The 27,889-nt window shown below is 50.6% G+C and overlaps 3 protein-coding genes across 4 annotated transcripts; all 3 read right to left on the bottom strand.

Annotated features, from left to right (window-relative positions):
- Positions 1-837: 837 nt before the first annotated feature.
- On the bottom strand, positions 838-7,596 carry micall2a (mical-like 2a). Its single transcript, XM_057014932.1, has 17 exons — positions 7,272-7,596; positions 6,798-6,846; positions 5,968-6,109; positions 5,732-5,898; positions 5,546-5,667; positions 5,100-5,474; positions 4,871-5,034; positions 4,403-4,451; positions 4,174-4,331; positions 3,950-4,057; positions 3,715-3,779; positions 3,426-3,549; positions 3,067-3,169; positions 2,925-2,998; positions 2,733-2,847; positions 2,619-2,665; positions 838-2,540 (listed from the first exon to the last, which is right to left on the bottom strand). The coding sequence occupies exons 1-17, from the start codon at positions 7,412-7,414 to the stop codon at positions 2,461-2,463; spliced, it is 2,085 nt and encodes a 694-aa protein (XP_056870912.1). The 5' UTR covers positions 7,415-7,596; the 3' UTR covers positions 838-2,460.
- Positions 7,597-9,080: 1,484 nt separating this feature from the next.
- On the bottom strand, positions 9,081-14,712 carry si:dkey-43p13.5 (paired mesoderm homeobox protein 2). The gene is given in 4 exon segments (XM_057015508.1): positions 9,081-9,213; positions 9,215-9,462; positions 9,598-9,755; positions 9,953-14,712. Coding segments are annotated over 4 exon segments (774 nt in total). The 5' UTR covers positions 10,188-14,712.
- A 130-nt stretch (positions 14,713-14,842) lies between these two features.
- On the bottom strand, positions 14,843-27,761 carry ints1 (integrator complex subunit 1). Of its 2 annotated transcripts, none has more exons than XM_057014878.1 (48): positions 27,600-27,761; positions 27,260-27,364; positions 26,878-27,168; positions 26,601-26,797; positions 26,375-26,512; positions 26,142-26,301; positions 25,946-26,051; positions 25,681-25,867; positions 25,446-25,591; positions 25,219-25,360; positions 24,937-25,113; positions 24,748-24,856; positions 24,557-24,677; positions 24,408-24,485; positions 24,163-24,320; positions 23,938-24,034; positions 23,766-23,857; positions 23,627-23,687; positions 23,349-23,546; positions 22,999-23,128; positions 22,714-22,893; positions 22,432-22,581; positions 22,185-22,364; positions 22,004-22,108; positions 21,752-21,919; positions 21,527-21,638; positions 21,295-21,453; positions 21,063-21,209; positions 20,886-20,984; positions 20,669-20,793; positions 20,322-20,576; positions 20,075-20,234; positions 19,870-20,001; positions 19,634-19,793; positions 19,008-19,131; positions 18,802-18,917; positions 18,633-18,720; positions 18,310-18,560; positions 16,940-17,069; positions 16,738-16,871; positions 16,452-16,644; positions 16,213-16,337; positions 16,027-16,136; positions 15,835-15,948; positions 15,685-15,755; positions 15,519-15,610; positions 15,333-15,442; positions 14,843-15,257 (listed from the first exon to the last, which is right to left on the bottom strand). In XM_057014878.1, the coding sequence occupies exons 2-48, from the start codon at positions 27,312-27,314 to the stop codon at positions 15,145-15,147; spliced, it is 6,546 nt and encodes a 2,181-aa protein (XP_056870858.1). In that variant the 5' UTR covers positions 27,315-27,364; positions 27,600-27,761; the 3' UTR covers positions 14,843-15,144. The 2 variants fall into 2 exon arrangements, with proteins under 2 accessions (XP_056870858.1, XP_056870857.1); XM_057014877.1 differs by having other exon boundaries at positions 24,557-24,689.
- Between the last annotated feature and the right edge of the window lie 128 nt (positions 27,762-27,889).

The raw sequence follows: 27,889 nt of genomic DNA on the forward strand, positions 1-27,889 counted from the left end.
CCGCTGATAACATGCTTGGATTAAGGATGTTTAAGGGAAGTGAAAATTATTCATTTGAGATGGATGAAAGCTGCACTTGTCAAGTCTACCAGTCATGCACTTTATACATTTCATTTCCACTCGCCAGCATGCATAATTTCCCCTCAATGCAAATTTCCACACATTGGGAACGGCGAGCGCGTTTAGCCCGGCTCCCGGAACACGTTCCCCGACGCAGAAAATGGATCATCTCTACTGAACAGGGAACAAAACAATGCAATTTTGTTTGCGGAGGGTTCGAGGATCTCATTTTGTGCGGGGGAGATAAAGTCAGGGGAGTCTGCGGGATACAAACAGCGGCTTTGGTCGGAATCAAAGGTGACGCTGTTCAGCAGCTCGGAACGTCAGCGCCACGTTTATTAAAATAATCCCAGCTCCCCTCCAACCACGAGCCACCTCTAACCTCCCGGGCCTCGGCGTTCCGCTGGCCGTATCGCTGCACGTATGTGCTGTGTATCCGTCTCTCTGTGCACATATTATGATCTCTCTGATGAGAATTAAGTCTCCAGCATGGATGGCCAATAAATTAGAGGCACGCTTCTCGTTTACTCATCAGAGCTAATGAGCCTGATAAAATTACCTCGAGGATCATAATTACAGGCTAGTGGCAGAGACTGTGGCAGGGGCTAGAATGAGACGACACACACACACACACACACACACACACACACACACACACACACACACACACACACACACAGGCTGTGTTGTGGGACAGGCTAAAGCTGCTAAAGCTACATGACTCAGGTATGAGTAGTATGGTATTGAAACCATTGCAGTCACAGAGTTGCGTCAGCAAATGTTTAACGTTTTTATTCAGGAGGCCGATCAGACACCACTAAAAAAGAAAAAAATATATAAAGGATCATAATTTAAAGGTGCCTAAACAATATTACGACCTCCATCTTTTTTGCGTGGGAGCAGCTGAAACTGATTTTTTTTTTTTTTTACCCGCCCTTTCATAAAGATTAAGCACTTCACGGGTAACGGCGTGTTTTAATGAACGGTGGCAGCCTGGACACGAGAAGCTCACCTCAGAGGATTCCATTTCATCACATATTCACAGGATGAATTGTTTTACTTATGAATATTAATGTCGCTCTAATTTGAGGCTGTTGTTAATGCTTGTCGCTAGGAGCTCGGCAAATCAGGTCCCATTCCTGTTAAAACCATGTATTAGACACCCCCCTGACACTAAGCCCTCGCCTTTGATTCTTAATTGCAGAAGTGCGAGCATTTGCGGGAGATGGGGCGCAAAGCTTTAATTAACTCTAATATCACACGTTCAGTCTCGACTGTCAGCCGCATCACGCCCGGCATTTTCCTACCAGAACCGTCGCCGACATGCGCTCGGCTAGAAAAACGCCTTCCAAGTTCACCATCACAATTTCACGCATCTCAAAATGAGGCAGCTCGCGAGGGGCTGCGGCGCGCGATTAATGGCGCCCGCGAACGCACGTGCAGCCGTGAGATTATGGCGCAGGTTTAAGGCAAAGAAAAAAAGAAAAAAAAAAGGCCCCGGCGCCGGTTTAGTTTCATCTTTTTAGGGGGTTTGTGGTTAAACTAACAGTCAAAAGCGGAAATGTTCACAGATTTTTTTAAAAAAGAGGCTGTTAATGAGTAAAAATCACCCTCACCTGCTCACCAGGAAGTGATTTATTGGAGGACTCGAGTTTAAGAAAAAAAAAATGGAGCGCATAAGATTTAATAACACGCGCGAGGCAAAAGTGCGCGCCCCTGATAAATAGCCCGGATAGCATTTTCACACACGACGGGACACAAACCGTGTTTGAACACTGTAATGGCTCAGGTGGGGAGCATTCCAGATGCAGATATTAGTGAAGAGTAATGTTTAATTAAACCCAGTTTGAAGATAAACCTATAGTTTATAAGCCTTCTCCCACCATAAGCCGCCGCTCGGCCTAATCCTCTTTCACATGACATTATTGCATCAGCGCGGCCGAACATTTCTGCAGCATTTATAAAATTAGCAAAGAAATTAACTGTCCCCGCTGTGGCAAATTGGATTTCCAAGCGGCTGCCCGGTGATGCAGCAGGTCCAGGCTGCCACCTACAGTACAGAGCAGGACAGGAGCGTCTGCAGGGGCCCCCCTCATCCATCCTGCACAGCTCAGCCCTCAGAAAACCCCGTTTTTAAGTACATTTGTTTCCTGGGTGGTTGCATTAATTAAAGTTTTGGATATGAAAATACACCAAAAAGAGGCATCGGAGAGTGTGGTGTGTTCAGGCGTGAGGGGAAACCAGTTATTCGAGAACAGCCGGTTAATATTGCGAGGGGAAAATAAGACATTTTAACTCAACGTTCAAAGCAAAAAGGCAAAACATGAGACATGACTGACATCCCTTCATTAGCCGATGGATTACAGCTTTCTTTCTTTTGTAGTTCATTAATATCAGACCTCATTCCACTCGTCTCTTACTCCTTCGCCTGAACAGCTTCGAGATGGAGGCCTTCCTTTTGTGTTTGGCTTTTTTTACTCCTGTTCAACACAAAAACGGTGCCTGTTGGAACAACGTTTGGGATGATGTTGGAAGGATGCGTTCTGAAGGCTGCTCACCGAGGTTTTTCATCATTTCGTTTAACTGCTGGTCCTCCTCCACCTCTCTGTTAACGACACATTCGCAGTTCAGCTCGTCTTTAACTGTTTCGGAACCCTGCCGGTTCCTGGTACCTGAGCCTGTCTTCGTCCAGGCCCTCCACGATGGCGTTCCTGCCGTCTACGATCTCCACCAGTCTCTGCATCAGCCTCTCCTCCTGCCGCTGCTCCTCTCTGGACTTCAAGTGATCTGTTGCAGCGGGTCAGAGGCTTTAGCGGGAGGAAAGACGCATCGGCCGAGTCGAGGGTCTGGAAACGCAGCCTTACCGGGTTTCTCCAGCAGCCTGCGGAGCTCCCCCTCCACCCCAGGCTGCTGCTGCTCCAGCTCCTGGGTCCTGGCTCTGACGGAGGGGGGGTTCTTGTCAAAAACACCTTCCATATTATTTTTTTCGGCTAGGTTCTCACTTACAAGTACACCAGCTCTGATTCCTTCCTGATGTACATCTGCTTTTTCCGAATGAGGTTGAACCAGTCGACCATCAGAGGGTCCATCAGGATGTCCCCGTCCCCTTCTGAAAGACAAAGGTTTATAACCACTTCAGCGGTTTGGGGGGGGGGGGGCATGTTAGTGCCGAGCGAGCAATCAGGCCTCCTGCTCACAGGGAAGCAGCAGAAGACATTCGGAACAAACAAAGTATCAAAACCCGCGTCAAGGTCGTTGAGGGAGACGGGAACGGCCCGGAACTTTATCTGAGGGGCCGTTCAATTGTGTTTCACGTGCAGGTCTAAACAAGTAGAGGAAGCGAAGGAGTGACAGGAAGTCGCCACCTTCCTCGCAGCTTCGGAGGTTCTTCTCCAGCGCCACGCCCTCTTTTTCCAAGCGAGCCACGTTTGTCTCGATCTCGCCAAGCTGCCTCTCGATCTGCTCCGCTGGAACGTGATAAGGCTTCACCTGAAACACAAAAGAACTCCAGTCGGGATCGGACGCTTTGAAATTCCAGACTCGGGCTGCTTAAATGTGAAGAGGCTCTTCCCTTTTTTTTAAGGGCAATGTAATGAAAGCATATTTGTAGAGCTGGTAATTAATCTCTTAAGAGACTTAATGGAGGGAACTTACAGAGGGTGACCTCATTTCAGTCCTGGAGGCGTCGGTGGGTGACAAATACTTTCCTTTTTTAGCACCTAAGAGGTAGATAAAATGGGATTAGATATTCCTTTAATGGCAGCTCTTCAGGAACGCATTGTCACGTCTGACTCCTGGCTCGTTCCTGGTGCGGGATGACTGTTGACGCGATGGCCGAGGCCGCTCGCGTGTGTGTTGATTGCTGGGATTGCGATGTTTTTAATCAAACCTGGCGGATTTCCAGGATTGGCAGGAACGCGGCTCAACACGCTAATAGATTCCACAGCTGGGCGTCGAGGTGGGGGCTTCACGGGGTGCTGACTACCGCACTTAAAACCTGGAGGCACAAAGGGAATGCTGTCCTGACCGTGGAGGCTTCTCCTTGGTTATTGTAAAACGATTCACCTAATTAGGTTTTAGGTTAAGAAACAGAGCCGTAAATATGTGTCTCACTGGTGTCTCCGGGCCCAGGGTGGCGGGGGGAGCTCTCCCTCCAGGATCCAGGTAGGAAAACAGGACTGACTGGAGCCGCTGCTGTGGGTGGCGGAGCGACGGAGCGGCCTGATGTAGCGACACCAGCGGACGGGGATCCTGGCTCAGGTTCAGCGTCTCTATGTCAGCAGGAGGGGACACATGTTGGACATAACTGGACCCGCAGACATTAACAAACAGGGACACTTACTTTGCTCCTGATTTGGGCTGAGGTGGGGGGTTCGATCGCCTTTGGGAAACTGCAGAGGAATATTTTACTGTTAGCATATGATACAGGAGACGCGGTGACAGATGTCGGATAATGGACCTGCTTTTCATTAGGTAAAAGCAGGAAAAAGAGACAGTGTGATGTCTTCTGGTGAAAACGGAATAACTTCTGTTATTATCCCCAATGATTTGACTGTCAGGAGGCTCCACCCGAGCATGAACGGCGTTTCCGGGAGAACGACGGCTCGGATCGCAAAGTTCGTTTTTAAGTGTGTGAGAGACAAATTAAAATGTCACAGCACTAAATGCAAGGGCTGCATAAATGGGACAGCAGTGACAAAAAGGCTTTGTTTCCTGTGAATGCAGACAGACGGAGACAATTGGGGGAAGTGGGGGCAGCGTGTTGGCCGGGAGTCAGAAAGAAGGATGGAGAACAACTGGGATGGATTGCCTTTGGCGTCTGAGCGTACGGCTGCCGGTCTCGAGCCGGTTGCGTCTGTTTCTCTTGGACATTCCTTATCGGACGGGTCTCCCACCCAGCGTCTGGCCGAGGCTTGGACGTGGTTGCCATTTCTTGAACTGGGCCCGTTGGGGGAAACTGGGTCGCCTCCGAACCTGCAGACGAATCGGTCTCATTATCAGCTGGATGTGGGACCTGCAGAAACCTTGAAGACACTCACCGGCGGTCCGCTGGCCGGACGGTGAAGGGACGCTTGTTGTTGTTGTTGCGGTTCTCCTCAGCCAGCGTCTTCCCGCCCTCTTTGCTGAGCTTTGTGGGTGTCGCGTCACCGGTCGTGACATCAGCCTGGAAAAACCTCTGCCGGGCCGACTGCGTCTTCTGGGCTGAGGCCGTCCAGGACTTGGAGGGCGGACTGGGACCGACGGGCTCGACAGGAGCCCTCAAAGGAGCCAGCAGCACGGAGGGGGGGCTACTCGGACGCCCAGGTGAGACAGAGGAGGACCCTTTACAGCTGTTCTGGTTGCAGACAAATGTGCCCGGCTGGTTCCCCGGCCTGTAGCCCCCCGCGTGAAGCACACTGGAGCATTCCCAGCACCTGGAAGGGGTTCATTAAACACGGAATGAGGAATGCAGGAACCGTCCAGTGGACGTTGGTTCAATCCTTACTTAAAGCAGCTCCTGTGGTAGAGCTTTCCCTCCACAAAGTGCCTTTGAACCAGGTGAACGTGACACTTGCAGGCAGCACATTTGCTGTTCAGAGTGCCGCTTTTGTTGCTGCTTTCTGCCGTCTGTGGAAGAACCAAGAGCTCACACTCCACGCTCACCTGTTACAAATGTCTTTACTGGACTGACCTCAACGGGGACGCCGTCGCCCTTGGATGAGCTCCGAGTATTGACGGCGGGCGGCAAACGAATCTCAGTGGTGGGTCTGGGCATGAAGGTGCCGGCGACCACCGGGAGGTTTTTCTTCCCAGAGGGCGCCTCCCTGAAGTTTTCCGCTGGCCGTTTGACTCCTCCCACTGTGGAAAAGTGGAAAAGTTAGCATCGGGACAGTTTTTTACAGCTTTCCAAAGCAACCGCGTCCTCACTAGGGGGCCGACCGTTGAAGTAATTGTAGTACTGGGAGACGTAGGTGAGGATGCTCAGCCGGTCGGGGATCTTCAGCGCCACCATGTCCTCTGCGTCCAACAAAGCTGGAATCCCCAACTTCTCCTCTGCCACCTGGAAAGCCTTGGTCATAAAAACAACACATTTAGGGGCCGTCTAAAATTAAACTCAATGGGTTCCTCTGGGGACAGGAGTGTCCCTCAGTTCTGTAGAAAGGTTAGACAATAACATTTCCTTTAAATAGCGTCCGTGGCCCGAAAGCATAAGGAATAGTGACTTCCTCTTTGCGTGTTGGGATCCAAATAAACAACAGTGATGGGAAAGGGAGGGCGCGTTCTTATTTAACTCCACACCTGTGAGGAATCTGACACCGTCCATGAAATATAGACGGGTGTGAATTACAGCTGCCTCACGTCCGAGTCCAGCCAACATCCAGGGAGCAAAGCTGGGCCAATAAAAACGCCGCAGCCTCGCGAGCGGCTCCCGGTTCTTCTTTCTCGTGCAACAGTCATCAGTAAAAACAGCTTCTAAACACGGACCATCCTGACGGGGGTCAGGTGGCCTCATTCAAAATGAATAATCCACCCCAGCTCCAGTCAGGACAGTCCAGAGGAAGTCATACAGAGGGAATATAGTCAGAGGAAGCTGCTCCACTCAATAATGGGGGGTGGGGGGGTGGGGTGGGGGGGTGGGGTGGGGGTTCCTGGGTGCTGCAGAGGTTAACCAAAGTAATGAGCTGAGCAGGATGAAAGCAGCAAAAATGAAAACTTTAGCAGCAATAAAGAACAGTTGCAGCTAGTTCTGGTCTTACCAGCCTGTTGTTCTCAAACACATCCTCCTTTCTGAGCGAGTCGTAGTCTCTGAGACAAGAGAGATAAGGAGCCAACATAAACAATGAGAGCAGGCGCCCCCCCAGGTCCCACCCTTACCATACAGCACTGAACACCACAACGTTTCACACAAACCTTCTGAAGACCTTTTTTTACCTGGAAATGTTGAAAATGTCTTCATATTGTGGGCATTTATGAACTTGTGTGCAGTATTTGGGTGCGTGTGTGAGTGAGTGGAGTATTCTATAGGTATATGTTGGATAGACGTTTAAAATAAGTTCCCATATTTACTGAATTTCCATGTTTTGACCTTCAGGGGTCAACACAACAGGGCGCTTCTCAAAGGTGTCACATCAAATAAATACAGGAAGTACAGCACAAGTCACAGCAGCTTAAACTTATTAAGTATTAATAAAAACTGCTGAACAGAAGTGACCCGGGGAAGAAACACTTACATCAGGTCGGGTCTGTAGTTGTGTATGAGGGCGCAAAAAGCCAGTCCGCTCCTGAACGACGTGGTCATGTTGGTGATGGTCACGTCCCGGTAGCCGTCGCAGTGCGCTCGGCACCACTGCTCCAAAGCCTTGATGGCAGCCATAAGAACGCAAACGCGGCGCAGTCCGAGCGGCTCCTCGATGCGCAGGAGCCGCAGGATGAGCGGGACTAAAGAGGAAGTCAGGATCTGAGCCTGGAGAGCAGCTGCGTCCTGTTTCCTCCAGCTGAGGGAGCGCGGAGGGTCCCGGACGCGCCGGCGGCGGCGGCGGGCGGGTGGATGGGCGGGTGGGTGTCACCACCATCCATCATCCACAGACGCAAGAGTCACACAGGTAAATTACGATGTTTAAATCAAACATATGGATGGTGCGTTTCAGGGGGAAAAAGCTGAAAACGAAAGATGAAGCTTCGGAATAATGCTGAATAATGAATGAGATGTTTTGGATTTCACGTAAAGAGGTCAGCCTGGGCTAGAACTGAGGTCCCTCTCTAACCACGTTGCGGGATTTATTCTTTGTTTTTTTTTAATTTCCGTTTACATCGACGAAAAAGACCAATTTCTGAACGTTAAAACGAGTCCTTCTGTCTCAGCCAACGTGTCCGGGTCACCGCACATGATGCATCTTTGTTTTGCGTCCATGTTTGGGCCTAATTGAGGCCAGTTATTGTTTCAGGAAAGTTCTGACCCAATTCACGAGGTCCTAAAAAAAAAAGCTAAATTCACGTAAGCTCAACAGACACATTGGTTCTAAATATATATATTATGACGTATTTTAAATGCACTGACCTCTGACACCACGGGTTAGTCAGCTGAACATGAACGTCCGGAGTGATTGAATCACACCGGATCTACTGTCCAAAGAAATGAGAAAATATAAAAAAATAAATGGCATTAATGTAGGTTTTAGTTGTGTTTTTGGACTCGCGTTCCCGTTTGTGCCCAGTAGGGGGCAGCTGCTGCACACCTCTCCCAACAGTCTCCAACAAATAGACTTTTTATTCATCACACATTTCAGTTTCTGCCACTAATATCAGCAACTTTCACCTTGACGTTTATTTATTTTAAGAAAATAGGAAACATTAGCTTTGGATGTGCATCTGTAGGTAAAATGTCCTTAACCCAAGTCAAATATTTGGCGCGAAACATTAATTATCTAACAGAACTGGATAAAAATAACCTTGATTGAACGAGCGCTCCGTCACAGCGGCGCAGATGTTGACAGTGAACAAACGTGATTTGTTCACTCCTGTCCCGCATTTTCGGGGCGAACCTGCACACGCTATACTTTAAAGTCACTCATGGAGAGAAGAAGAGGGGAAAAAAGCAGCTGTGCACGCTCATGGTGTCACTTTCCATGAGTTCATTTCTCAGCTATTTCCATGGTTTCCTGTGAGGACGTGTGCACGCACGCCGACATCCTGCATCTCTGCGGCGGCGGTGACCCCGAGAGGTCGGTTGGAAATTTCCCCGGATTCCGTGACGAGGCGACGTGTTGAAGACACGATCGGTGATTGAAGCCGCGCTCGGAATATGAGGCGGCGACAACAACACGGGAGAATAATTAACTGGAGAGAGGAGGGAGGATAATGAGACGAGAGGACGGAGACACGGAGACAAAAGGACAAAGAAAATCACGAGATGGTCAAAAGCTTTGGAGTACAGAGCAGGAAGGAATCGTGACGCCTCCACAGCAGCACCAGGACACCTTCAGGTACATCGGTGACAAATGAGCGCTAATATCTGCACAAACAGGAAGAAGATGAAGCCATCAGTCCTCCCGTCTGGCGCCAGCTTCCTGTGTTTGTGCGTCGCCTCCTGAAACGTTTATGGTGTTGTGGATCTCGGCCTCGTGCTCTCGGGCTTTGGCCCTCAGCGTGGCGATGCTGCTGGAGCGCAGCTCCTCCGAACTGGGCCCCTCCGCGGGCGGCAGGTGCGCGCCCGCCCCCGGCCCCCCCCCCGGCCGCGGGGGCCCCGCTCTCTCGCGCCCGCTGCCTCTCGCAGTGCTCGCCGTCGGAACCGTCGGCCTGGAGCCTCAGAGGCCCGCTCGCCGCCTCGGGAGCCTCTCGGTCCGTGTTCAACTGGGGCCGGGAGAGCTGACCCTGGAGCTTCAGCTGCCGCCTCATCTTAGCTCGGCGGTTTTGAAACCAAACCTACGAAGAGAAAAAGACATTTCTGTACATTCTACTGAGATGTGAATTCCTCAGTAGCAAAGACATCAAATTAGCAGGTGGGACGGCGAGTCCCTGATATTAGCGGACTGCGAGGGTGTTCGGGAGGCAGCTCACCTGCACTCTGGCCTCGATGAGGTCCAGTCGGACAGCCAGGGCTTCCCTCATGAAGATGTCTGGGTAGTGGGTGGTCTCGAAGGCCTTCTCCAGCTCCTCCAGCTGCCAGCTGCTGTAGTTCGCCCGTGCACGCCGCTGCTTCACCGGCCGCTGTTCATCTGGGGCGCATAACGGGAGCAGCGGTTACACAGGCGCCGACGGGCGGCAGCCAACTAACCATTCAAAATTAGTGGAGGAAGCATCAGGCCCAAGTTAAGGAAGCCTGATAATTGATCATTAGCTACGAGCTGGTGGCTAACCCCTCGCCTCCATATTTACTTGTGTCTCCAGAAATTTGAGAAATGTTTGGCCCTACCTATGACCTCTGCGAGGGGTCCCATCCCCACCGGCGGCGTGGCCAGGAGCAAGGCTTCCTTGCATGGATCAGGCTGCAGGTAACTCCTCAGGGACTCGTAGGTGATGAACGGCCCCGGGATCAGGATCTGGGGTTGGGACGCCAGTCTGCTCGGGAAAGCGGGGAAAAAGTGAGCCGCCGGTGAGTGGAACACCGCAGGCAGGAGCGTGGAAACCAGCTGCCCGGGGCCGAACATGTCCACGCTTTCAAGGGTCGGCGGGTCCAGGAGGAGATTGCTGCCTCAAGAGGGAACTGGATCCTAAGGTCCAGAGGGAGAAAAGCCCAGATGTGGACGTCCAGCAGATGTTTGCGAGGGTTTGTTAAAGCTGCAGCGCGCCTGAGGCTCAGCTCAGGTGTCGCCTGGAGAGTAAAGGTAAAACTCGAGTGCTGGAGGTGGTCTCACCTTAACTCCCCCCCCCACCCCTCTCCCAGTCACATGACCTCAAAGACAAGCAGCAGCGCTTGGTTTGTCAAGGAGGTGAGACTCCAGCCTGGTGTCATCTGTCATGTGATCCTGCGCCTGCATTCAGCAGTACGCATGTGATTTATAATCAACTCGAGCTGCGCGACACCCATATGTTTCCCCCCCCCCCAGAACGTTTCTGCGGCGTTTAACCTCTGCGATTGAAAATCACCAAGGATGACGGCGGAGACGGGATGAACATTTTGGCTCGTGCGGCGATGCGTGAAGAGAAAGTTTTCCTCTCTGTGCCGGACGCCACCTTCCCGGTCTCAATCCCTTTAAAGTGGGAAAAACAGGAAGTGGGATCAGGATCTAAATAAAAACACTGGCATTTATTTGAGGGGTAAAGTAACAAAAAGACTCCAGATGTATTTAACTTATTTAAATGCCTTTTCCCCCTCCTGTGGACGGTTTTACCTGTTGTTCTCGCCGTCTCCGGAACACTTGCGGGATTCTTCCGGCTCCGATCAAAGCGCATCAACACATTAACGTCTCAGACAGGAAGATTATTAACACTTTTTTTTTTTTTTCAGGGCGGCAGCTGCAGCTTAGTGCTGACGGCTCCCTGATGAGAAGACGCCGCCGTCCGCGTGAATTAATGTCTCCCTAAACGCCCGTCGTCTGTGACGGCGGCGAGCCGCGATGGAGGCCTCTGCAGGTGGCCGCCGGCGGCTGGAGCGGAGGTGTGACCTTTTGACCCGCACCTGTTCAAACATTAAATTAAAGCCTCGGCTGAGGACAGGGGGGCAGAATTAGACCTTTGGGCTTCACGGCGAGGCTGAAACCTGAGGATTGGGTGACGGAATGTCCGTCGGCCACCGAACGCACCGCGTTTGTGACGCGAAAATGCTAAAAAACACACAGAATTAAGGTCAGCAGCAGCGTTTTTGGACCCCAAATCAGCCATCTCACATCGCCGCTCATCAGGGAGCAGGAAGGTGATGCAACCATGGGGTGGGGGGGGGGAATCTAAAGTTTAATCTGTTAATGTTCGTGTCAGACAGACTGAGATGGGGAGGAATAATTCCCCGGATCGCCGCTTCTGTGAGGAAAGCAGAGGAGATTAAAAGTGTCTCCTGAGCTGTGGCTAAACAAACAGCGTGTGTGGCGGGACTGACACCTGAATGGCGCCCGTGTTTGTCCCCGCTGCACAGGTAGTTACGGGGATTTCTGCTCCGTTTGAAAGCGGACCCCCCTCTCTCTGCCGCCGCCCCCCCACCACAAACCGCCGTGTTTGTCTTTCCCTGGGTCCTTTAATGCCCATTGATCCAGATAATCAGGAAGAAAATTGGTGAAACCCCAGCGAGGGAGGGACTGACAGTCGTCGCTCCGAGGAGCCGCTCGTGGCTAATTGAAGGAGGCATTAGGACAACAATGGTAATGGCTCACGTTGGGCCTCATTAGTCTCTCAGGTGTCTCCGGGACGACAAAGCAACACGAGATCCACGGATAAAACAGCAATCACCAGATCATCTGCAGATCCCGGACAGGAGGGGCGGAATGTGGATTAGGAACCTCCAACAGTGCCCAGAAGATTTCAAACTCCAGTGAGGTTTAAAAAGCCAATTTTCTTCAACCTCTTAAGAAAAAAATCCCCCTTTTTTTTTTTAAACAGAGAACATAGGAATGACACAGGCCAGATTTGCCTTTCCCCCTGTCAGACAGATGCGGCTGAAGTGGATTAACTCTCAGGCTCTGCCCTCACTCCGACACAGTACCATCCATCACCATGGCGATGGCCATCACGCCACATTATTATTCCCTCTCATCCGCCGCGACGGCACTCCAGCTCATAAAACAAGAGTTCTGTCAAATGTCAGCAGCGCGATGGATGATTATCGCCGGCTCCTCTGTCACGGGGATCCATCTACCCGGCGCCGTTCGCCGGGCCGCAGCGGCGATCAGCGCAGATAAGATCAATATTTAATGAAAGTGTAAGCGAAGCTTAAGGGTTGTCGCTAATGTCTCTGCTGCTAATGACATGTCACCTTATCTCCCTTATCAGACTAGCTTAACTGCAATTACTGCTCCCCTTTTCTTTCGGATTTCATCACGTTTCTGCCCCCGTGTTGCTGGGATGGTTGCCGTGGCATCTGCAGAAGTTTCCAAAATCCATGAATGGGAACACGGATCAGCTTAATTCAATCAACACTCCTAAAATGTGTCCATAACTGTGGGGGGGGGAGACCAAGAAAAGGGGTCCTTCATGGCTGAGGAAGCCCCTATGCGGGGCGAGTCATTTAGTGGTAATAGTATCCCACAGCGATGGGGCTGATTGTTTTAGTCCTGGATCACTGGCCGTGGCGTAAACCTGAGAGCTCAGCCTGCTTTTCATGTCAAAACCTTCAAGGGAAAGCTGCCACAATCCGCGCACAATCACACTCGAGACATCAAAGTGCCAGGCAGGAGAGAGGCGAGAGACGGGGCGCCCCCCCCCCCCCCCTCCACGCCAGCCAGAGCGCAGCTCAAGCGTGGAGGAAGAGGAGATGATCTAAGGCCGGGGTGCCATCGAGAGGAAGGCGGAGAGCAGACAGATGTGCGCGGGCAGGTAGCGGCACATCGGGGCCCCTCCTGTAAGCTGAGAGACGGCGAGGAGCCTCCGCCGGTCGCATTCCTGCTCGCTGCTCATCCACTGTCCACTTACAGGTGAGGGCCCACTGACAGGGGAGGGCCCACTGACAGGGGAGGGCCCACTGACAGGGGAGGGCCCACTGACAGCCGCGTGCCTGCACTTTTCAAGGTGTCTTCGAGGCCGACGTGCAAACTATTTCAGGGGGGAAAGGGGAATTTCTTAGGGGGGAAATCACTGAAACAGCAACATCTTTCAAGATCTCAGAAGTCCAGAACCAGATGGGGGAGGACCGAAGAGGCTGGAGCGGGGGTGTGGACCTGATCCGGCTGAACGGGTCAGGGTCGGGGGCCTGCGACTGACCGTTTGAAGCACAAGCGCTCAACTGGCAGCTGCGTCGTTACAGGAAGAAGCGCGTTCAGCCTGGATAAATGAGCGGTTAGCTCTTAGCAGCTGCGTTAGGGGGCACCCAGCGTGCCCGGTGACTAAAGGCAGGGGTGGTTAACTTGTCAGTGGTCTGTCACACCACTCAGCAACAGGCCAACCCCGCCCCCAACGCCCCCCTTCCTCTCGTTAGCCGTCATTCATCTCTGTTCCGCCTGACTGCCTCCCAGCCAATAGGACGCTGGCGCCTGACCAAGAGCCCGGGTCCGCTACGGCTTGTGTGGTTGGTTGATTGATAACCATAAACAGAGCTCTCGGCGAGTTATAGGACACCATACAGGTGCAATTAAGGCGTGAGGGAGCAGGAGGGGTGGGGCAGGATGGTGGCTGCATGTGATCAAGTTAATTATAGGACTGAATGTGTGAATACATATTCATTAAAGGGGATTTGGAGGCACGGTGGGGGGGGGGACAAAGATAATGAATTCACACAGAAGTGAGCCTTAACCAACACCTCTTATTTGACTGGCAGCTTCCACTGACCCACCAGTGTGGGCTTGTTCTGCCATCATCATCAACTCTTCGCTCTGTAACAAAACACCAGCAGCAGAACGAGCTGGAAAAGACCCGGGCGGCCCGCATCCCCCCCCCCCCGCCCCCCTCCCTCCGTGATTGAACAATTACCACCATGCCTAATTTACCATCAATGGGAGCTTCCACTTTCCCAGTTTACCGGCACGCCTGCGTGTTGTTGGACTTTGACATCCATCAAGAGGTTTTCAGATATCGTCGGTGACGACGAGCAAAAACAACTCGCGCCGCCGCGGCGGCCTCCGCCGCAGCACCGCGCTCCACGCCGTTAATTTGCCCGTCACAGCCCGGCGACGAGCGACGGCTGATTTCATCAGGGTCAGAGGAACCGGGCTGAAACGCAAACACACTCCACTTATTTCCCCCCATTACTCCGGTGAAATGGTGTTTTTCTGCTCCCTTTAATGCAGCAATGATTCAGAAATGAATGAATATGAACGGGGGGGGGGGGGGGGGCAGACGGATTCCAGACTGGTTTAAAGCAAGAACCAGTCTGGAAACTGTCTGGAATTCAAACAGTTTCATCTTGGCTTTTCAGTTGGAATCGATGGCTAAATTATTCCTAAATTCCACCATTTGTATCAGCTGGGGGGGGGCTGAGGATGTTTGTTTGAGACCCGTTTGAACCAAAGCCCCGAGTAACGACTCCAACTGGGCGCTCTACTGGTCCATGTGAGGCCAGTTCCAGCCAGAAGAGTCATTATCCAAACAGGAACTGTGACTGCAGAAGTACAAAAGCTTCCTGGACAATTTCTGAAAAGGCAATTAGCATCCTTCAATTTAATTAAACCAGAGAATTATAACGTGCATTAGTATAATATTCATTAAAACGTTGTTGACCGAGTCTAATTTGGCACATTTTTAATGGGGCACAATAACTTCACTCAATGACATTTTAATTCTTGTTATCTTTTCAAATTATTGTTGACCGTGTCATTGTTATCAGTTCAAAATGGCTTACATGCTATAAGAGGCCATAAATGCCCTAATTAAAGTATTACTAAAATAACAGCTGCTTTAATAATCAGCTCGCATGGGGGGCTTTGAACCCTTTCACCAGATTATCATGAAGATTCCAACACTAGCGGCAGCAGAGCCAAACTGCTGGAATAAGAACGTTTGAAGCCAATGAAACTGTGATGATGGTTATATCGCTTCCATGTGGAGGACCTTCATCGACTCCGCGATCATGGAACTGGTGTCGATCTGTCCGTAGATGCCCACTATGAAGGCCTTGTGCAGCAGGATGTCTGCGTGTTCTGTCGGAGGGGCAAAATTGGGTCACGACCCCACGTTTTAAGGAGAACTGCGACTCGTAATAACAAAGTCCTGACCTTGGCACAGGAGGACGTATTCTGGCAGGTTCCTGAGGGCCGTCTGCACCACATCGAAGTTCCCGCTGCTCATACAGTACATGAAGGTCGGCAGGAAGTCCGTGGCCAGGCTGCAGGAGAGAGGGCACCCACGGTTACCCTAAACAGGCTGGCGGAGCCACTTCCTGGGTGGGTGCGACGCGTTACCTGGGGTTGTTCTGGATGCAGCGCAGCGCCAGGCTGAAGGCCATGTTCCGACACAGCTCCTCGGATGAAGCCATGAGTCTCTGCAGGTCGCTCTGTGAACAGTGGCACAGGCATTAAGGCGCCGAACGCCGCTTCGCTCGACCTTCTGCTCGGCTGTCGGACTCACGGTGAAGTACTGGATGATTTCAGGGCTTCTCCTCGACTTGTCCTCCACCTCCGTCAACACCTCCAGCACGTCTGCGGCGGACCGTGGGAACATGACATTAGACGTATGGAAGCGGGAGTTGTGGGTAAACGGCGCCGCTCGCTCACTCACCCTCCACCGCCTCCCCGCGCGACATCTTCTTCACGTACGTGGTCATGTCTGCGCCGCTGAGCGACACCGAGGCTGAGATGTTGACGAGCGGGAGGGAACCGGAGGAAAGATCATCTGGAGGGGGGGGGGGAGCGCAAAGACAGGTTGGTATCGATGGTTGTGGCTCATAACAACTGATGGGTCCAGGCTCACCGTCCCTCTCTTCTGGTGGAACCTCGGCAGAAGAACTTTTCACCGGCAGAGTGAGTCCGGCCAGAAGTGACTTCAGCTGAACCAGGTCTGGATTCTCTGCACAAAGAACCCTGGAGGGCACAAAAACACAAGCTAAATGACCCCTCGCTATAGAATGGCCACATCTGCGGGAGGGGGGGGACTTACTGTAGGATGTCAGAGTGTTTCTGTAAGTAAGGGATGGCCGCTGAGGCATTGTGGGTGATGTACTTTTGCGTGAATTGCAAAAACTTATTGATGAAGATCAACGGAGAGCGAGTCCTCTGAAAGTTCTACAAGGACAAAGATGAATATCCACATCGGCGGACTGATATTTGCTCATATTTACATCAAATTCCAAGCCTAAATCCTGCATCTGTCAGGGTTTGACAGCACGAGACACCCACCTGCAGGACCTTCATGAAGGAGAGAAGACAGTCCTGAAGCGCCCCCTGGTGGTCGCCGTGGAAAACAAGCGGCTGCAGCATCTCCAGGATAGCAAGCACGTTGCTGAAGAAGGTCATGTGGTTCTGCTGCCTGAACTCGTGCAGGTTTAGGTGGATTCGACTGTGCAAAAGACCTGCAATCATAGACAGATGCCTGGGGGGGGGGGGGGGCAGGGGGGGCAGGGGACAGGGTTCAGTTGTCTTACAGAGCAAAACCTGTCAGGCGTCAACAAATAATCGATTTCACCTGAGCAGAAGGACGGGGTGAGACACAGCCAGCTTCCGACACGCAAGGTTGGCGTCAGATGCGCGATTTTCGGCGGACTTTGAATCTCCCACGTCGGCCAGCAGCGTGACCAGGCGATGCACCAGGACGTCCAGCTGAGACAGACACCACCGTAACGTACACGGACTGCAAAATCACTCCAAACTCAAACGCATCGCTCTACCTTGCAGCTGTTGCTGTGGGCCGCCCCCCCGCTGCTGAAGGTGCCTTCGGGCAGCGTAACGTGCTGGATGACCTCGGGGAAGTGCAGGTAGATCTGCAACAGCAGGTTCTGGCAGCGTTTACTGATCACGCTGCAAGAAGGAAAGGACAAACCCGTTTCAGAGGCACGGCTCCGCCGCCACCGCTCTCACTCTGACTGGAGCTCGAGGCTTAACAACAACACGCTCAACAGCGTAATCCCCGATTCTGCCCCACTTGAAGCCCTTTAACTGTCAGTGCCACAACTTTTCCACTTAATAGTTGTGTCCGAGGGAAAATGACAGGAAAATAAAGCTTTCATCCATCGGGTTTTAATGGATTACGACCAGATCACAGGTTCCGGAGGACAATAACGGACTTCTCTATTGTTTCTCTCTGAAGGCAACAATAATGAACGGACTTTACAACAGAAGAGGCAGATGAAAAACAACCTAATGCGACTCTGATGCCGTTTTCTTGAAGTCACTGTCTTAACTAAAAAATCTTCTGAGGCTGTTCTTGTAAGTTTGAAATGATTCTCTCTCTTGTATCAACAGCCGGGCATTACGCTAATCAGAGCGACCTTGACTGAGCGTAAAGCCTCTGCTTGTTGTTCAAAAGCTGCTGTGTAATTGGAGTAAACAGCAGCTTACGTGGCAGCGAGGTTTCGCGGGAAGAATGCCGGACAGACCGTCGCGTGTTTGTGCAACACGAGGCCAAAACCCTTTACTTCAACGTGATTTTTATCCGGCCAAACTGCTTCACCAGACAGCTTAGCTATACTTAAAATACTGTAATTTGGATCCTAATTTTGTTTGACCTTGGCCAAAGTTTCCTCATTAAAGCGGTTTAATAACTAGAGACATATTCATGAAAGGAGGGTTTGCCTCCACAAAGAGTTGCACCCCGATCTCTGACAGCTAAGTCAGAGCAGGAATTCACAACACAGGCAAGTTTAGAGCTTCGGCAATAATCCTCTTGGCTTCATTATAATACACTGAGCTTTTAAAGAGATCACAGAACAGACGACTTCTGCTGGTTTTAATTTCACACCAATAGACCTAATTATCGAGTTTTCCCCGCTCCGCGGCATTGTGGCTGACGGAGGAAGTGTAAAAAGTTCATCTGCGCCGAGAAGGCAAAGCTAGTGCGATTCACTGCGCATTTATCACAAAGCCACTACAACGGGGAAAAAAATGTTTTCCATATTTGAGCTAATTAGGTAGAGAAGAGTGTGTGGGAATAGGTGGGAAACCGTATTCAATAAACTGTGAGGAGCATATGTGTCTCTATTAGACGGCTGAGTTAATAGAAACACTAAATCTGCCGGGTTACACCTGATTTAAACCCCACCTGTCTTCATATTTCTTTGTGCAGCTGATGAGGTACTCGGAGACTTTCTTGATGTTTTCCAGATCTCCGTTGCAGTAGGAGTGTAGGAGCGGCAGCCTGGACTGGATGAGGGAGCAGGCCACCTGGTCCAGGCCGCCCATGTCGTCGCCGGGCGACTCGCGGCTGTTGAGCTCGGACTCGAACAGGATCAGGTCGACCAGGCTGATGAGCTCCTCCGAGGCGAGCCGCAGCACGAACTTGTCCGTTTTGTTCTGCGCGGGAGGAAAAGTAGTCCGTCACGCCAAAGGGCTCGGTGGCGTTCGTGGGTGGATTTTTGATCTTACCTGACGGATCTTTTGGTCGCGGCCTTGCCATATTCGTGGGATGTGACTGCAGGCCCAGAGGAAATCCAGAGAGGAGGACGGGTCTAGTCTGGAAGACATCACATGTTTCGTAGCACATTTGTTGATTACGAGACCAGTGGATGACAATGAAAGAATTAAAAGGCAGTACTTGTAGTCTCTGTGCTTGCTGAGAATAGTGCTGATGCACTGCAGCAGGGAGGACCAGTTGGACTGATGCGTGAGCAAGGCTAAAAGGTACGGTCTGTAGGCAGGGCTTCCTCGGGCCTGGAGCAGGAAAGAGCACAACCGGCGGCATCATTAACACCAAGCAAACAGCAACTCCAGTCTGACAGGAAGGAGAGCGCATGACCTCACCTTGTTGAGGGCGAACAGCAGCTTCTGTTGACGGTCGGGACACACGGAGGTGACTTCAGGGTCCAGATGTTCCAGCCAGTCCACCAATAATCCAGAACTCAGTCCAGATTTTGTCACCTCGCAGCTGGTGGAGAAGATCAGACCAAAGGTGAGGTGGGTAGACACGAGCGAATAGTCCGAAAGCTCGACAGCGATCCTTTAAACACAACTCAGCTCCTACACAGAGGCATAAAACCAAATTTCCTAAACCTGCCACCCTCACACTTCTACATCCTAACTGTACTGAATGTTCTCATCTTCCGGAGGCTTGCATCGGTCCAGACTGTGCGACAAAAGGAAACCATCCTGTGTGTACCTGAACTCACTGCCAGTGTGGTTGGAACCCAAGGCAGAGAAGATTTGTTAAAGTGTTCAGTGATTTTCACACCGTTAAGCCGATGCCAAGCCTGCAAAACCAATTAAACCTCTCCCGACCAAATCCTGCAGCAGTTTCGGAGTACAAAGCCACAGCATTCAAGCCCCGCGTTGCCATTTTTTGACAGAGGCAACCGTGTTTGTCATTTATTCCTGTCAAATATTAATGTTTCCTGCATGACTGAAGAGGGAAATAGAATCGCGGCGCTCACTTGTTGGAATCCGCTTCCTTTTTCACAGCTCCCTCTTCGCTTTTCTGCAGCAACAGGGAAATGAGAGTGGTGACAGAGCCTGCTGTGCCGCTCTGTGTCATCAACAGGGAGAGCAGCTCCTCCAAGTAGGGCGACCTGGCCTCCATCAGGCCCTGCAGCACTACACAACAAAACGGTGCGAACGGTCAAGAGATTTGAATGAACCTGCGAATATTGCACGGTCAAACCAAGCAAACCTTTAACGACAAGCTCTGCTTCTGTGTTACACCTGTCTCCCGCTTTCAGCATCGCGATGACGGCTCTCAGCGGCACTTCTGCGTCTCGGTGAACTTCCAGAGCCTCAGCGATGTGGAGGAAACCTGTTCGCACTGCAGAGCGGAGAGAAAGGTCGATTAAAAGAGACGTCCTAAGCTGAGCTGCAGAAAGAGGTGGGCTGCTCACCGTCGCTCTGCATGTGTTTGTGAGAATTCTGACCAGCGAAGGATTTGAGCAGCGTCTTTAACGGTCCTCCCTCCACGTTTGGGCTGTCCAACCACATTAACATCTCAACGATCACCTTAATGAACAGTGAGGAGAAAGCAACGTCCTGGGACACCAGACGCTGGAACGACAACAAAAAGCACCACCAAAAAGAGTTGAAGTGTTTGACGAAGAAGAGGAATTGCTGCACATTTCCACCCAGCCTTACCTGGTAGAGATGAAGCTGCCTCATCAGAGGACAGGAGAGCGCATGGCTGCGGTGCATTGACATGACAATAGGCCCCGCGTGAGCAGAGGTGAGCAGGGCTGTGATGGCCTGGAGGAGCCGGAACGCCAAGCCTCCGTTCTGGTTCTGACCCTGCTTGGCCCTCATCAGCTCCTTAGCCAGGGCCTGCTGCAAGGCCAGAGAGAACTGGCTGGCGGGGGGGCCGGGCCAACGATGGTCTACTTTCATGGGGAATATCTGAAAAGGTTCAGAAAATAGAAAAGAGCTCAGGTGATGAGACATAGAGGTAACGCGGGACTTTGAGTGACGAATGGAAAAGCACGGCCCACCTGCAGAAGAATGCCGGTCAGATCGTCGTCGGGCTTGATGACAGGAAGCTGAGCAGCCGCTCTCATTTTCACAGAGCTGTGGGACATTTCCACCGTCACCTTGGCTTTACTCGTTTCAACAGAATCTGCCAGGAAGAATCAGACATTTACAGATATTTATTAAAAGCTTTTTCTCAGATATTAAAATTGAAACCGCTCTTCCACTCAAGCCACCAACCTTTATCCGGAGGAAGAGCAGACCTCAGTAATGAATGGAAAGTGTGCCCCCCAGTGGCCCCTCGCTCATGTTGCACTTCTACCAGGTGGGCCATGTAGTCTGAAACAAGATAAAACAAAAATAAATAAATAAGAAGAACCCTAAATTAACTTGAGCAATGCATGTTAGCACTCTTACGCTTGTCCATAATGTTCTGTTCCAGTGACTGGGGATCATGGGAGACAGCCTGGTCCAAATACTGAAGCAGTTTACTCATGCTGGATACTGGAATGCCAAAAGACTGCACAAAGAGCAGCAGCTGCTGCGGCTCCAGGTCCTGAAGTGCTGGGGAAAGATAGTGCTCTCTTAAAAATGTGGAAACATGCAACACACCCACGCTAGACTCTCTGTGCCCTCTGAAAGGTTGTACCTGCATCGACCAGCCGAGAAACCTCTGAGCGGATCATCCTCAGTTTCAACCAATCAGGGAGCAGAAGGGCCTCCTCTGAGGTGTCCACCAGGAAGGCAGTAGGCAGAGGTTTCTTATCAGGAAACCAGATGTCCAGAAGAAGGTAGAAATCACTCTCACCTACAAACAAACAGACTGGTCAACATGGTCTCACTCTCCATTTGACACTGCACTGCAACATGAAGGGGACAACCTTTGGGGGGCCCCAGAGTCAGCAGGATGACCATGGCGTGCACGACCAGAATGTGCATGGTGGCCATCTCTCCAGTAGTCCAACGCAGGAACACCTGATCCTGGGACTCTGACTGGGAAGGAACAGAGGTACTATGCTGTCAACCTCAACCTGCTTCCATTACATTCAAACACAAATTTATCCGGATAGATTTTTATCAGTTACTCTAAAGAAAATGGTGCTCACCCAGCTGTAGAGGTCCTCTCCCTCTTTAGTCTTCCTCATCCTCTTGATGTAAGCAGAGAAGATGGTGAGTAAAGCCGAGAGCACGGCGTCAGACTCAGGCCTGCACAAATGTCTGGAGAACAAACTGTTCATGATAGTGGAGCGCTCCACGATAAGTCGGGCCACATCCTGCGGAGGGGAAGGTGGAGAAGATTGAAGATGAGATTCACGCCAGCACAGAACACGGCTAAGAGCTAAGAAAAGCAGTGTTACCAGAGCCAGGTCATTATGAGATGCCTGCTCCTCCACTGGTGCATGCTGGGATAGGTAAATGAGGTAAGCGCTGATCATCTGTGGATCCGTTTCCATGTGAATTGCCTTTAAGGAAAAGAAAAATCCTAAAATCAGCCATCTGCTTCAGGTGACCGCAGGGTCTCCACTGTTGGGTTCCGACCTGCTGTAGAGCGGTGGATGTCATGCCTCTGACACTCTCAAATAGAGGGAGCTTTGGGAGGTCTTGTAACAGCCACTGGTACCCAGACAGGAGCTCAGCATCCACAGAGTCTTCTTCCATGGGCTGGTCTCGCTCCTCTCCATCTTTCAAGGCACCTTCCCCCAGAACCAAAGACAAACCCTGCACACAACTGCACAATGAACAAAACCTCTCTTTGAACACAGCAACGCACGGCAGAGGGTTTTACCTTCACGGCTAATACCCTCGACGCCACCTGAGAGGAGCTGAGACGGCGCAGGAAGTAGTCCAGCACTTCACAGGTCGTCTGTTCATCTGCCTTGGGACCCAATAACAGATCCTGGAGGCGTCCGAGCAGCTGCCTTTGCTTTTGTTGTCTCTGACAAGACAGAAGCCGACATAAAACAGTGGGTTTTACTCCCACTTATTCTGGGGTTAAAATTCGTTTTATCATGTCATGGATATTTTGTGGGTGTAGAAGCTGTAACGTTTGGGTTCATGGTCCACATACTTGTCTCCTTTTGGCTTTCTGTTCTTTACTCCCGCCCTCTTCGTCATCGTCGATGGGCAGGCTGTCATCAGCAGCGTCATGCAGAAGGAATTCACACAGGCACTGCACTGGCAGCACATCCAAGGACCCCTCGCTGGACTGAACCAGATCAGCCAACCACGGCATGGACTGAGAGGAGGCCTGAGGAGAATTCCAGTGTGTTCAAGTGAAACACTACACACGAAAACAAATTCCAAATTTCTCATTTCATTCCGTTTTTCTTTTTCCAAAGTTCTATTTCGTTACCTGTCTTTGGATAATGTTGAGAAGGAAGTCGGGGTTGCGACTACGGCAGAGGAGGTGACCCAGACGCAGAGACTGATTCAGGCTTTTCACCTGCTCCTGGACCTGAGGTGGAGGTCGACGAGGAGGACCCCTGAACACAGACGAAAGACAAGAGTCTAACTTCCATTCACACATCTGGCTGAACACTTCTCTTTGGGAGCCAATCTAAGCCAGGGATTTTGGATATTCTCTGATGGATTGGCTTCAAAAATGGAAATGGTGTTTACTCTTCTCCCACTACTCCCATTAAAGGAAACGAGACTACATATTCTCATGAGCTAGGCCGATGATGTCATGTCCCAGTTTCTTACTGTGGATCCAAACTTGTAAGCTGAGACAGCAGCAAGCTGTTGTTCTCTGTGATGGTCTGTTTGGTGGATGCAGCAGCCAGATGGCTTTCAAAGGCCAGAATCTCTTGTTTCTCTCTCTGCGAGATCTGCAGCTCCCTGTTGATCATCTCGGTTTTTGTGTCCTCATCCGCTACCGTACACGGAGGGTATGTGTAGTTACTGTGGAACCACAGGGATGAAGGATGGGGTTGACTGCTTTAGATAACACCATTTTTCTGTAAAAGGCAACGTTCACCCACTTTGTCATGACCATCTCCATGAGCATCTTCAGAGTAGGGTAGTCTTCCCAGGCAGTCAAGCCTGAAAAGAAAATAACCTTAAATATCTTGGAAAATATGTGAAATATAGATATTATATGTCTGCAACATAAATCCCTACCTATTTTCTGTGGATTAAATGCAGCCACAACAAGCAGGAGCAGCCAGGCCTTCCAGTAGAGGGTGGATATTGCCAAATTAGGAGGTTGGTACCTTAAATATTAAAGTTCCCTTGTTATTTGAGGCAGTAAACATGTCCAGAGAAAGTTGCATAGCGCCAGTAACAACAGTACCCAGCAGGCAGCTGGATGTTCTCTGGATGGTGGTATGTACACAAATTTAGCACAGCGTCAATCAGTTGCATTCTCTCCACTTTCAACACCTCCAGGTCTGTAAAAAAGTGTTTCAATCCAGTCAATGTTACAGAATTCTGATCGTAAAATATTTCCTCCATTTCTGGTTTCCCCACTATGGCGGTAAAATTCACGTGGCTTTGGCACCACTCGACCTTCACACACCATCAGAGTGAACCCCAGCAGCCCTCTTGACCAGGTGATCTGCGAGCTCCATGGCGTCCGCTGGGCCCAGAGGCAAATCCCGCGACAGTCCGATGACAAGGATGCGCATTAGTGTGTCCTCCAGCAGAGGCACCTCTGAGCAGAGGCGAAGGAAGAAGCTGAGGAACAAAAAAAAAACCAAGCTCGGTAAGGTCAAAGTGCTCAGTGCAGTTAAAATTTGTTTTAAAAAACAAAATACTCCTCACTTTCTGTCGCTCTCTGGAGGCCAGTTGTCCCATTTATAATACGTTTCTGGTTGCTCTGTGAAAAGTACTTTGTGCAGGCTGTCCACACGAAAGAGATCATTTAAACAATTATTTAAATGAAAACAGGATTTCCTTGTGAGGTCACTCACCAGTGGACGTAGTCTTTTGCACCAAGTTTACTGATTGTAGGAACCACAGAGTGGAGCCACCACACAGCATCTCTCTGGATGGCAGCGATTTGATTCTGAAAGGACCTCAGCACCTCCAGATCTGAGAGCAGAACTACAGTTTAGTTAACATCGCTGATCACACCCAGCTTTTGAAGAAAGACAGCGCTCACTCTTCTTCTCTCCTTTGTCCCAGGCAATGCCGGCTTCTTTAACCTGCGCCGTGATGCCCAACATCATGGAGACAGTCAGCAAATCTGTCACCTGGATAACAAACCGCTCCTGCGGGAGAGACGAGGACAAACGCTTCAGAGTCGTGCTTAAACTCACTCAATAAGGCGGGATCAGTCAAATGTGCGCACTTTGAACTCCATTTCAACATAGCTGGTCTCCTTCCTCTCCTGCATTAAACCAAAGCAGAAGGACTGGAAGTTAATCTCATGCTTGGTCTGTTTGATGATTTCTCTCAGCAAAGCTCGGGAGGCACGGAGGTAATCGTCCTTATTGGTTAACAGATCCTGGAAGACCATCGCTAAAAACTGAAGGCACACAAAACATGGAGGCAGGAGTTAATGACGTATTTGACAGATAAGATTAAAACAAATAGATGAACATTTGCGAGCAGCGAACTAGCAGCATTTTACCTTTGGAGCCTGCTCAGGGCTGTGCTGCAGCACCGTGTGAAGGACCTGCATGTTATTAGGATTCCTGGCATTAGACAGTTCATTAAAAATCACCAGCTTCACCATCGTGCCCAGATTGTCCCTGTGAGCGTTCAGCAGTTCTCTGGAAAATCAATGAAAAACCACCAGTTCGTTTCAGCCCCGGTGTGACCTTTGTGTTATGGCGCATAGTGAGCGGCTCGGCAGACCTGACACACAACATGTAGTGGTTGAGCAGAACTTTGGGTTTGAGTCGGATCTTGATCAGGTTGGAGATGACCTCCATGTCGTCGGCTCCGTGGGTGTTAGAGTTCATACACAAAGACATGAGCAGATCCTGAGCTGGTCGAGTCAACTGTCAACATACGAACATACAGCCAGTGATGTTTGTATTGCTTCTTTCTTTACTGCTAAGCCCGGTTGTCGAGGGCGATAGTCGCTAACCTTTGGGTTCTGGAGCCACATCTCGAGCCTCTGGACAGCCATGAGCCGCGCCTCTTTGTAACCGCATGTGGCGGTCAGGAGACGAAGCAGGTTCCGAGACACGTTATCCATCGGCTGCCTGCGGTTCAACTGATCCTTGAGGACCTCAAGAACGTAGTCCTCCACGCTTTCTGCCAGTTCATCATACCTATAAAAGCACCAAAGTTAAAGCCACAAATGCCTATGAACTAAAAGTTTAACATGGGTTTGACTCATTCATTCTCACCTGGGCATGATCTGCCCTTCATCCTCAGGACTGAGCTTTTCCTCTGCAATCAGCAGCTCCGCCTGTGCGTCATCCTCATCTGGTGTTGAAGGATGAGGACTGCTGCCTAAACACACACACACCGACAGGACATTGACCAACCGAGACTTGTTTTCAACATGCGTCAGGCCTGCGGGCATCCTGGATGCAGCCCCACCTGCACTGAGATCTCCACCAGAGCGGCCAGTGTCAGCCTGCAGCAACATACTCTTAGGGGGCATCTTTGTCCCAAAAGCAGTCTGGATGTTGTCAACAAAGTTCTTGCAGTGAGAACTGTCAACCCAGATTCTTTCCCCCAGAGAATCTTCGATGTAAACCTGGCAATAGAGCAGACACTGAGAGAGAGCTCCAACGCAACTCAAATAAATCAGTAATCCAGATGACTCCTACTTTAACGAATATTTCTGGCCAGTTCTCGTCCTCCTCGTAGGCTGCCATCAGCAGATTGCAAGCGAGAACAGACACCAGGCTGTTCCCTTTGGCTTTGAAGTTGATCGAAGCGTCCCGGCGCAAGAGGCTACACAATGCCTGGAGAGTAACAAAAACGATTAAACCTCATCCATGCTTTCAAGTTTGGGCATTCGAAAACTCAAAACGTCATTTATATAGAGGGTACCTCAATAATTCCTTCAGTGGCAAAAACATTGGGCTTGATTTTGGCCAGAAACATGAGACTGAGGGACAGCGTGATGTCGGGTTTGGCTCGATTCATTTTCAGTTGCTTCACCGCTCCACACAGCAGTCCCTCAATGCGGTCGTCATTTCCTTCAGACTCAGCGGCTTCAATCTCATCCAACAGCACCACTGGTGAGACTACCGGCATAAACAGCAATTTAACATTTGCACACATAAATACAGAGTAGAGTTCTACCAGAAATCAGGCTGTTGTTTACCTTCAATAGGTATCACTGATGGCTCCTTTATCGAGGGTGATATCGCCCTTTTGTCCACGCCTGCGACATCAGCAAGTCGTCCCAAAGCACTGACTGGAGGAGTGGTGGACAGTTTGGGGCGTTTGGTGAGGCTGGACAAACCCGATGAGGAGGGCAGCGTGGACGATGTCTCTCTCTTACGGTCAGTGGGGAGACCTGTGGATGCCGGCTTCAGGAGGACAGTGGGGGCTTTGGGTTCTCCACCCTGAGTCTTTGACCCAAGAGCAATGAAATCTCCAGGTGGAGGATGACCTGGGGAAGACGTCCATTACAAGAGGACATTATTGCCGAGTGGCTGCTTGACAGGAAAACCAACAGGAGAAAATAAGGTGTGGTCACGTACCTGATGGTTTTGCAGCGCTGGGGCGCCTCAGGGTTGTGGGCTTTGGACGATTCATGGTGACCACATAAAATCCAGTGCAGATCAACTCATTAGCTAGCCATATGTCTAAATGTGAAAAACGGGGAGAAAAGCAAAGATGCAACTTTTAATGTCACAACACAAACGTTAAACGTGCTGCAACGTAATGCGCAGCAGATGATATTAATTACATTCATAGTACATTTTGGACTTGAGGCTACGGATAAAAACAGATGCACTATTAGCAATTTCAATTAGCTTAGCTGTGAGATGATGATCAGTAATGCCTATAATTTACACGAAGTAAATAAAATGAGCTTACGTATTTCTAATGCCTCATTAAACGGCCTTGGGGAAACTCAAATTACAGGAAAGGAAAATAAACACGAATATAACACAGTTTTCTCCCATTCAGTTCGACTTCTTTTTCTTCTTCTTCTTTGACTTCTTCTTCTTCAACTTCTCGGCATCACGAGCTGTCGTTATAATACCGCCACCTAGTGGCGCGAAGAAGCGGTTCAGTATTGTCAGAGTACTCCATGATAAAGAAAAATATTTGATTTGTATATGTGCGTTGTCAGTCCCCGTCACGTTAGCTTTGGATGCTTATGT

The sequence above is a fragment of the Takifugu flavidus genome, chromosome 18, assembly GCF_003711565.1.
Source record: "Takifugu flavidus isolate HTHZ2018 chromosome 18, ASM371156v2, whole genome shotgun sequence".
Taxonomy (NCBI): Eukaryota; Metazoa; Chordata; class Actinopteri; order Tetraodontiformes; family Tetraodontidae; genus Takifugu; species Takifugu flavidus.